We start from the raw sequence: 10,947 nt of genomic DNA, 5'->3' as shown, positions 1-10,947 counted from the left end.
GATTTTTCAGGTTTTACTACTTACAAAGCATGTAGCGGTCTGTAATTTTTATCATAGGTACACTTCATCTGTTAGAGATGGAATCTAAACAGACTCCAACCTCTCCACAAAGACCAGAGAGCTGTGTAAGGACCTCAGGGATTAAATTGTAGACCTGCACAAGGGTGGGATGGGCTACAGGACAATAGGCAAGCAGCTTGGTGAGAAGGCAACAACTGTTGACGCGATTATTAGAAAATGGAAGAAGTTCAAGATAACGGTCAATCTCCTACGCTCCATGCAAGATCTCACTTCGTGAGGCATCAATGATCATGAGGAAGGTGAGGGATCAGCCCAGAACTACACGGCAGGACCTGGTCAATGACCTGAAGTGTCTCAAAGAAAAACATTAGTAACACACTAATGGATTAAAATCCTGCAGCGCACGCAAGGTCCCCCTGCTCAAGCCAGCACATGTCCAGGCCCATCTGAAGTTTGCCAATGACCATCTGGATGATCTAGAGGAGGAATGGGAGAAGGTCATGTGGTCTGATGAGACAAAAATAGAGCTTTCTGATCTAAACTCCACTCGCCATGTTTGGAGGAAGAAGGATGAGTACAACCCCAAGAACACCATCCCAACCGTGAAGCATGGAGGTGGAAAGATCATTCTTTGGGGATGCTTTTCTGCAAAGGGGACAGGACGACTGCACCGTATTCAGGGGAGGATGGATGGGGCCATTTATCTCGAGATCTTGGCCAACAACCTCAGTAAGAGCATTGAAGATGGGTCGTGGCTGGGTCTTCCAGCATGACAACGACCCGAAACACACAGCCAGGGCAACTAAGGAGTGGCTCCTTAAGAAGCATCTCAAGATCCTGGAGTTGCCTAGCCAGTCTCCAGACCTGAACCCAATAGAAAATCTTTGGAGGGAGCTGAAAGTCCATATTGCCCAGCGACAACCGTGAAACCTGAAGGATCTGGAGAAGGTCTGTATGGAGGAGTGGGCCAAAATCCCTGCTGCAGTGTGTGCAAACCTGGTCAAGAACTACAGGAAACGTATGATCTCTAATTGCAAGCAAACACTTCTGTACCAAATATTAAGTTCTGCTTTTCTGATGTATCAAATACTTATGTCATGCAATAAAATGGTAATTAATTACTTAATAATCATACAATGTGATTTTCTGAATTTTTGTTTTAGATTCCGTCACTCACAGTTGAAGAGTACCTAAGTACAGACTTCTACATGCTTTGTAAGTGGGTAAACCTGCAAAATCGGCAGTGTATCAAATACTTGTTCTCCCCACTGTGTATTTCTTTGCTTGAGTCATATCTTTAGGCAGTTTTGATTATTAATCAGTGTTATGGAATTAATAGAAAATACTGCTTTACCTTTAAACATTGATTCATAATGATTAGCACACTGATAAAAAGCAAAAAAGACAAATCATAGATATTAGTTATTGCATGCAATCAGTAAATATTTTGGTGAATTTCGCAATTGTTTAGAGATTTGAATTAATACAAACCCCTGAGAGCGGTTCGAATTTTTGCTTCCCCTCATTTCAGTACTCCAATCTTGTACCTTTGAAAGGATGACAACACAGAGATGGAAGATCATCCCTACTTACAGCATCATTCCAGGTCCTCGAAGTCCTTCGCCTACCCTATTAAAATGAAACAACTGCTTTTCAGTAGGGTTCAGAGACAGAGATGGTGTTGCTTTATTTTGTCAATTAACCATTTCTTTGGATTTAGATGTGTGCTTAAGGCTGTTGTCTTGAAGCCAAGTAAGTTAATTATGCTGTTGACCTTAAGAAGGGCCACAAGCCCAGTGGAAGTTAAGTAGCTTCATAATATATATGTACAACCATATTTAACAATCGGTATGATGGAATTGTCTACATACAGTATGTACACAATATCTTTTCATGCCAAAACCAATGCTGAGCCTGGCCAAATAGCCTTGTTTAATGTATTTTCACCATAGCGCAGCTGCGAGATTGATGAACAGCCTTTGACACTGGGATTGGAACCTATATACTGTGCTTATGTTCTGTCTTTCATTCTTGTATTATATTTACTTAAATGTGACTTGCTATTTGTTGTTAACAAAGCCCTTAAAATACAATTAAGTTTTACCTACATTAAAATATGGATATTTTGATGTTTGCCCTTGTTAACTGTAGCATTTGAAAAGATTACATATGGCAGAAAGGATTAAAATCAAAGATTTCTCCCAATGTTTTCTCCAATTTCATAAAACATTTGAAAGAAGCTCAAAGTTGTAATCCTTGCAAGGGTAAGGACAACAATGGTGCCAGTAATTCTGGGCCCATTCTCTAAATGTGTATTCAAATTAATAATAATAAAAACAAATTACTATAGTATTGTATACAGTCATATCATGAGTGATAATAAATGGACCTGATTTGTATACCTTCGCTAACTCCATCAGAGAATTAAGTCTAGATGACAGTCATTACTTCATCTGGTTTCTGTATGTGTAACTGGATCATTCTGATGTCCTTGCTTGACAACCATCTGTGTACGAAGACTGATCAGAGACATTGCTACATACGTATGTTTTGGCCTGCTACACACGTAGGTACCACAGTCCTATAGGGAAGAGAGTTCTTATCAACATTGTATTTATTATAGTATCTATCAGAATAAATACCACATGGATACCACGTTTAGTAGAATCATAGCAAAGATACAGTAACAAGTATTAATTCTATATCAAAATAGCTTGTTATTTCATTAAGAGCGAGCAAAACTTGTATACAAGTTTAACAATAGTGTGAACTCTGTCCACAGTAGAACTTTCTCATCAGCTAATATAGTGATCAATGTCAGCCTGCAGTATTACAATCTCAGTAGCAGTCTTGTTTATACAGAAGAAAATTAAACAAAATGGCGGCATAGATGCTTTATACGTATCATCAATAAACGTAGGAGCTATCAAATGACAACAAAACCTGAAATTTAACCATTTACTGTTTCCTTTTTACTGTAAAACTGTCTTGCCTTTGACATTGTTCAAATGGTATCCCCTGGAGTCTACAAAACACGACAAATGCTGCTTGTAAAGGCACAAATTCAAAAGAAATTAGTACACAATTTGATTTCAAATCAAATTGTGCTTAACATGTTTCTCTTATCCCTATTGAACAGTTGGTATTTCTGTCTATTAATAAGTCTATTAATAATTTCTTACATTTGGAATTGCATAGCTACAAAGACTAAATACTGTATAGGGCAGTGTGTACTGTTTAATAATATATCTCTGAGATGAGCCTTCCCACTGGGCAAAAAAATGTTGAATCAACGTTTTTGCATAATTTCAACCATGACATTTTTTATTTGATGGCGTTACGTCACTGTGGAAAAGAGGTTGAAGAAAAAGGAACCAACCTAAGGGAATTGTCTTTACAGCAACAGTTAAACCTAATTACAATGACGTGCTCAGATTCTACGTTGATTTCACGTTCAAAAATAGACGTTGAACGAACGTCGGTGCCCAGTGGGTGGCATTTCATACATCTAATGGTATTAATCTTGCTAAGTATTCAACAGGATTATTCAGTTTCTCTACTTATCTTGTGCTCAGCACTATCAGTGAGGAGTGTGTGCTTACGAACAATTAACATTCACAAGTATTGCTCTTTTCAGCAAAAGGCACAAGGGTACAGGAGGGAATGGGAGAAGAGAATCTGGTCAACTATTTTCAGCAAAAAAAAAAAAAAGGATTCAACGCAGTGAGACTTTTTCATATATTCTCCAGTATCCCCGTTTGTCGTGGGGATATTTGCACACGGTAACAGTATTACGCGCCCACGTCGAAGGAGAAGGACACGCTGCCCAGGAAGCGATCGGTAGGCGAATCGTTAATGATGCCCTTGCCGTTGAGTTTGCACTTTACAACAATGTGCGTGTCGTACTGGAGCCCGTTGAAACGCACGGCCACCACCGGCGCTGTGTAGTTTACCTGGGAGAACGGACAAGCAAGTTAACGGAATGTCGTCGCTATTAACAATATAAACTATATCATGTCAGCGACAGTGGAAGTCGCGATGCTGGAAACGGTAACTTACATGTCTCAGCTTCCCATAGTAGGGGTAGTACATCAGGTTGAAAATGCTTTTCGGGAAGAACTGAAATTCACCCAAGCTTTCGGGCGCCCCTTTCTGAAAGAGCAAGAACCCACTTAAGTTATTTTTGTAACTCATACTGTTCATTCACATTTTTTATATTCAGTTACGAAGATGTGTTTTACATCCAGGTTATTGCGGTGTTTGGAGGGCAGAAGGCCGACTAACTGTACCTTGACTCCACAGGTCACATTTACTGGAACACCTTGGCCAGGGAAATAGCCGAGAATCTAGAGGGAAAGATTTGAAAGCAAAACATTATCATTCTGTTATGACACTGCTGCTACAATGCATATTTATCATTCACAGTTAATGTCTGGTTTTCTTCAGACTTTTCACCAAGGATTATATATAATCCCTTTCACATTCAAAAATGTTTGTATATCTATATTGGTAATACCTTTGACTTTATCTGGTCCTTACAGTGGCCACAAGATGTCACAGAAATTTCTGTATCCATATCTGAAAACCTAAATGGCGTACTTAGTTCATCAACTCCCAAGTGTTTTGAATGCAAGATGCATTCTGTCAAGCGAAAATGGGTCCTCGGAATTTGTGTATTATCAAAACCACTCCTTTTCAAACTTGGAATTTCTCGCCTAAGTTATGATAGTGACTCTAATCAGATTATGTACAGTACAGATTATGTATAGACAACATATTAGACAAAGGGTTCATAATTTTTTTTATATTTACTAAAGTCTGAATGCACCTAAGAACTGTAGCTGTAACTGTATCTCTTAGCAACAGCGGATGCAGCTTTAGGATGAAGTTGTTGGCTGATGCCATAGAGGATTAATCTTATGACCGAAGTGTTTGGGCTGTTGTTGCAAACTCCTATGATCATGCACACTAATCTGGTATGACAACAACCACTGGATTAATTATCCCAGCACAAACAAATCTAGGATCAGGCCAATCAAGGGGCCCTCCACATGGGAGATCTATCATGTTGAGTTATCCTAAATTCATATTTGTAGCAAAAACATACATTGGAGAAAAACACTACAAAAACCCCACCTCAAACTTGCTCAGGGGTAAGACGTTACACTGTAGAGAAGGAGCTCGCCAATCAGCGGCACACGCATTGAATATATTTTGATAGGCATGTACAAACCCTTCCAACAGAAAATACACTTTTTAACATAAAAAACCCCCAGTAGAAATAACAATAACTCAAATTCTAGGTACCTTTAGCTTATTTTAGGGAAAACCTTTAAACACAGTTACATCAAGCTGTCATTTTTGTCTTACCCGGTTCATTCTGAGGAGGATGCACGGTTTTCCTTGGGAGAAGCCAAAGTAGGGGTCCTCCAGTCCCGAGCACTCGCCTAGCCAGGACCTCTTGAACTGGCATGCCTTCCTCTCCGCACTCTCCTCCAGGTCGTCCTGTATAAAATACACGTCCTGCTGACACTGGATGTTCCTCTGATCCTGTATGTCGTCGTTGTACGCTGTAAGATACAGGTCCTGGTTATGGTTTGTACTAAAACACTGAGCGGTGCAGCTGGTTAAAAAACATTGAATGAAGAATGAAATTGACATGAGGGTAGGATGGGGAGGTCAGAGAGGGGAGCCCATAAATAAAACCATCGCTCTGCCAGGCCTCTGATTCAGGCAGCCTGACAAAAGTGAGCTGCTGAAGGAAGAAAAAAAGCATCAGAACAATGGATCAATCAGTGGATACGCTCTGCCCACAAAGAAGAGGCTTTTCCTTCCCAGCATGCACTTCCACCAGTGGCGGTTGGGACAGGGGACAAAGGTGTGTGTGGGGGGGGGTATTAACTGTGTGTTTGCTTTGCTTCAGCGTTCGATCGCCAACATTCCCCGACATAAGAAAACCCATCAAACCCAAATATACCCATAGCTAATTTTCAGAGCACACTGCTGCATTAACAGCTACACTCCATATACACCTACATGGTAATGTCACGGTAAAAGTCAAATGTACACCCCCAATCAAGGCTTTGATACCGTTCGACCAAATGCCTACTATTCCACCGTGTTCGCTATCTGACTCACGTCTTAGCTGTTCCTCCATAAGCTTTACATACTTCCTCCAAGACTTGCGGTCGGAAGCGTTAAAAGCAATCTCAAAGTGCCCGTCCAGTTGTGGGGACATCGTCATACCTGCCAAAAGAAAGCCATAGACAGTCAACAGTTCCTACGTTCAGATAGAATGGACAGATGGAGGGAGTGAGGAAAGATAAAGGGATATCATGGGAAAGATAGAGTCAGAGTTCATATTTACCTGGTGGCATCACCCTGTCATTGTGGGTTGGATGGTAGGGGCTGATGGACAGCATAAGACACCACATACAGGCGCCAAACATGGCCGCAAGGAAGGCATAAAGAGTGGTGTAGAAGAGGATGATCAAAACTAAAAGGGACATGAAGGTAACATTTATTACTTGGTGATGGCTATAGGAAAAGACTTACTTGGTGATGGCTATAGGAAAAGTTTGGTGAAAAGACTAAAAGCAGGGCATCAGAACAGGCGATCTTTGATTTATGTTGGAAAAATTTAGCATAAGGAATCTCCAGTTATTACTGGGAACGCTTAGCTGGCTAGACACTTCTACTGTCTTTGCTCAGGATGCTCACTAATGTGTTTAACCAATACAAAAGAGTTGTCTCTACAGTTGTCTACGAGTGGAAATCGCTTCAGTCAGTTACAGAACTCATTTGTTAACGAACAAATTGAACTGATCTGAACTGTGCAAAAAAAAGGAAACCCTGAGAACCGCCTTTCTTCTCCCCACAATTCAATTAACCCTCCATTAGCAACTTATCAAACCAAAACGTGCCCTAAATTAAATGCCTTCCCTGCGCAGGCGATTTCACAGGGGCCAGGCTGCGGCCAGCCCTGCGTCCCCCTGAGCCCACAAAGGCCTTTCTGTTTAAGCTCAGTGAGAATTCTCCTAGCTGTCCTTTCACTAAGGAACACAGTGAACCTCCGGTTGCCACTGTAGTGACGGTCTTTTGCAGCCATAGAGCAGCGGCCAGCTCCAAGGAGCTCCGATCACCCCACTTCGGTATTGTGCCCCCCCCCCACACTCCCCCGTCACACAGGACACGAATCACAGACTTCAAACTCAGTCCCCCTTTCTTTCTTGCCAGGAGGCACATGGGGCCCCCTTCCTTCACAAGTGTGCACACAGTGGTCCAGAGGCTGCCTCATCTTCGTTATCGCTGGGCACGTTGGGGGAAGAGAAAACACACATTTTCAGACAAGGAAGGAGGAACGTTTTCTTGAAGCTTGGCCTGCTTGGACGGCTCTCGCAGGGTGGTGCATCGGTTAGGTTCGTGGGAGTTCAAACCTGAACGCGTCACATAGCAACAGGATCGCAGGGCAACCAGGCTGATGGCTTGAGCCCCTGCTCCATCATCACTGACTTTACAAACACCAGGAAACAGACTCTGCCAAGAAAGCTCGTCCAGCGGTCCGCACCAAACCGCCAACAAATTTGACAGCGGCCTTTTCTGTCTACTGAAAAAAAACGTCCCACTTTTCTTTTCTCTGCGTGTTCGCCTGTGACGACGGGGCCACCAGAACACTAGGGTCAAGTGTGGAGGTCACTGGAGCTTTGGGAAAAAGGCTGTGGAAAGTCGGGTTAGGGGTATAAGGAATGTGATTCCTGGCCAGCCTGCGGACCGAAACAGCATGATCCTGCCGGGAAGCAATCCCCAGGAGGCCTTGTTTTGTCCTCATCGGGACAGAGTTGTCTGTGCACCTATGTAAACATGGAACTCTGACACACACACACACACACACTTGCAGTACAGTGGGCTGAAATGAGTAACAAGTCCATATTTCTTTCTAAACCCCCACCCCTACCCTAGCCTATTTTCAACAAAAAAAAAACAAGTGAGAAAACGACAATTTTAGCCAACTTAAATTGTCACACACAGAAAGTGATGTAAAATAATCTGCACAGAAATGACTTACATTATATTCAGATTTATTCGTATTCATTACTGAGCACTTCTACTTACACCAGCTATGCCCAGTGCGCCCCATGAACTCTCTGGTCTCTGCATTCCATAAATATGTCTTTATGTCGCCCGCTTTCTCATGGAGAGTCCTCTTCGGTTTTGGCTTGGGCTTCCATTTTTCGAAGTTCAAGTCTTCCTGCTCCAGGGGCTGATGTTCTATCAACTCCTCCTGCACCTCTTCCAAAGCCTCTGCCACAGCTTGCTTGCCAGGTGCCCCATCTACAGACTAGCACAAGGAAGAAAACTAGATGAAAAGGATGGCAAGAATCTCCCAGTCTCACTTTGCCTTCATTGGTTCATGTTTTATTAAAGGAGCATATATATTTGGATTAAGAACATTATTATGTTGTTTTAGATTAACCATCATGTTTATTTTTAGATTAATATTCAATTATATTTTCATTGCGTAATTATGACTTTTTGATATCTGCTACTCTGCGACGATAATGTTCAGATAAATTGACCTTCATTGTGAACCAGGTGGTGCTCTTTGGGGCTCTCCTTCACAAGGCTGACCTTACTGCTTTGGGCTACAGCTGCAGCTGACTTGGATGGTCACGGCGACATCCAGATGTTAAACACTAAATCTCAGCATCGAGAGGCCCCGAAAGATCCCCAGTGGTCAGTGAAGCCCCCTGGGGTTTTCAGAATGTCACTTCCTTTATGATGTGGAACTCAGAAATGCTTTTCTTAATGTCATTTGTATATGGTCAAATAAGAAATTAATTTTTTCACATCAATTCCCAATTTCTTCTATTTTCAGATGGATATTTTATGTTGAAAGCCATTAATATGAACATGCAAATGAGAACTAGATATGATAGATAACATATTTAAATTGTTGGAGGCTGATATTGTGTATTTAGACTTATATTCAGACAGAAATTGAATATATTTTACAATAATTTAATGAATTATACATTTAACCTATATGACATGAAAGGATATTCGTTTGATTGTAATCCTGTTTATTAAGTGGACTTACTGGATTTGGTGAGTAGTTTCCATGGTGTTCTTGTTCAGCCCCTCCCGCGGTAGAATTGGGCTCCATGATTCTTCACAGAGGAGAAAGGTACTTGTTAAACCAATCACATATTCTACCGTCCCCAAGGAAATTAATCGACACACCTTTAGAAGTAGGAAGTAATGTAAATCCATGGCACCGACTTGGACATTTGACTACAAAAAAGACTAAAAGATTTAACTACTCAGTTGACGCAGGCATAACTAAGGGAAATTATTTCTGAAAAGGTTCAAAACGTGTTTTGACATACCTTAAATTTTCTTTCGCAGGGATTTGAATGTTACGTATGTTGAAGCCCTCTTGACCCTAAGTAGAACGAATTCTAAGTTGGTCAAAAAGTAATTTTTGATTTCATTAGAAGGTTTTACGCGCACAACAGGAGCCGGGCACAGAGAATATCCTCTCAGGCGAGCATCATAGAGAGAATGAGTCCAGTGCATTCTGAAAAGAGGAGAAAAACGGGGGGTGGGGGGGGGGGGTTGCTTTTTTTTCATCCCAGAAGAAGTTTGGCAACAGTGCAAGGGCTAATGCACGCATTCTGCGCACGCACACTAAAGTCCCATTGTTGAGTTGAGAAACAAATCCGCAGCCCATGACACATAGGTTTATATTCCTGTATTATTTCCAACATGCTGTCACACGGTTTCGTTAATAAAGTTGCAGAACTGGGGTCTTAACAAAATAGTATATGTTGTCCTTTTTAAATTGCTATTGCTTGCTTACAAAATCGAATATTGTAACTTATAGTCCGTCATGCTCCACGCATGCATGTTTCTGTATCTTTGAATGAGCACCGTAAGATGTCGTTCTGCGAAGTTCAAGTAGTCCTCATCACCAAAAGGCTATCTGCATTCCAGTCACGTCCCGGATCTTTTGGCCCATGAACTGGCTTTTTTCCCTTCTTTTTAGGAGAGACGTCGTCATGGAAAAATCTATACTCTAACATTTGTGATTTTGTTATTTGTGAGGGAGTTCTCATAGGACGCACACAGTCCTAAGATGTATAGCTAATTTATTTTTTAAACTTTGCCTATATTAGGACTACACAAAAAACGATTGCTTTGGCTGTCCCTGCAGGGGAACCATTTACATGGTTCCATGTATAATCGTTTTGCCTTCCAAGAAGAAGCATTTTGGGTTCCAGATAGAAACTGTGTGCTGTATGGAACCTTAACGGATTGTAGGGGAGACCGGGGATGTATGTCACACGGGTTGGTTGAAACACTTCCAATTTCTCTAATCAGGAACAAGTTACGAATCACTTGATTCACTCTGCACATGCACAATTTAAGTAGCACCCTGTGGCAGACACAACCATTTTTAAAAGGAAAAAAACAACTGACCCAGGCTATGGGGTGAAGTGTAACATTTCACTCATTGTGTTTTTTGACTGAACCACACATTTTTTGTTTGTGTTACAGATATAATAGCTATGCCATCTAATAGCATGTCACACGGGTTGGTTGAAACACTTCCAATTTCTCTAATCAGGAACAAGTTACGAATCACTTGATTCACTCTGCACATGCACAATTTAAGTAGCACCCTGTGGCAGACACAACCATTTTTAAAAGGAAAGAAACAACTGACCCAGGCTATGGGGTGAAGTGTAACATTTCACTCATTGTGTTTGAGACTGAACCACACATTTTTTGTTTGTGTTACAGATATAATAGCTATGCCATCTAATAGCTGACATATGTAACTCATTTGTATACAATTTTGAATGCACAGACAGAAATGTACAAAATGTTACAACTATCCCCGGTCTCCCCTACTTAGAAACAAAA

The 10,947-nt window shown here is 41.3% G+C and overlaps 1 protein-coding gene across 1 annotated transcript; it reads right to left on the bottom strand.

Annotated features, from left to right (window-relative positions):
* Positions 1-2,900: 2,900 nt before the first annotated feature.
* atp1b4 (ATPase Na+/K+ transporting subunit beta 4) lies at positions 2,901-9,593 on the bottom strand. The gene is made up of 9 exons (XM_010896312.5): positions 9,408-9,593; positions 9,119-9,188; positions 8,134-8,359; positions 6,389-6,517; positions 6,160-6,267; positions 5,392-5,591; positions 4,311-4,367; positions 4,081-4,173; positions 2,901-3,974 (listed from the first exon to the last, which is right to left on the bottom strand). Exons 2-9 carry the CDS (start codon positions 9,182-9,184, stop codon positions 3,813-3,815), a joined length of 1,041 nt encoding a protein of 346 aa, XP_010894614.1. The 5' UTR covers positions 9,185-9,188; positions 9,408-9,593; the 3' UTR covers positions 2,901-3,812.
* Positions 9,594-10,947: the final 1,354 nt, after the last annotated feature.

Source organism: Esox lucius, chromosome 4, assembly GCF_011004845.1.
Source record: "Esox lucius isolate fEsoLuc1 chromosome 4, fEsoLuc1.pri, whole genome shotgun sequence".
Classification (NCBI taxonomy): Eukaryota; Metazoa; Chordata; class Actinopteri; order Esociformes; family Esocidae; genus Esox; species Esox lucius.
The sequence above is the reverse complement of the archived record's forward strand: the minus strand, read 5'-3'. Positions and strand labels throughout refer to the sequence as shown.

Coding starts and splice junctions, on each gene's coding strand:
- atp1b4 (XM_010896312.5), bottom strand. CDS start 9,184: ATGGAGCCCAATTCTACCGCGGGAGGGGCTGAACAAGAACACCATGGA. Junction 5,592..6,159: donor TATGGAGGAACAGCTAAGAC/GTGAGTCAGATA, acceptor TGTATCTTACAG/CGTACAACGACGACATACAG. Junction 3,975..4,080: donor ACTATGGGAAGCTGAGACAT/GTAAGTTACCGT, acceptor CCGTTCTCCCAG/GTAAACTACACAGCGCCGGT.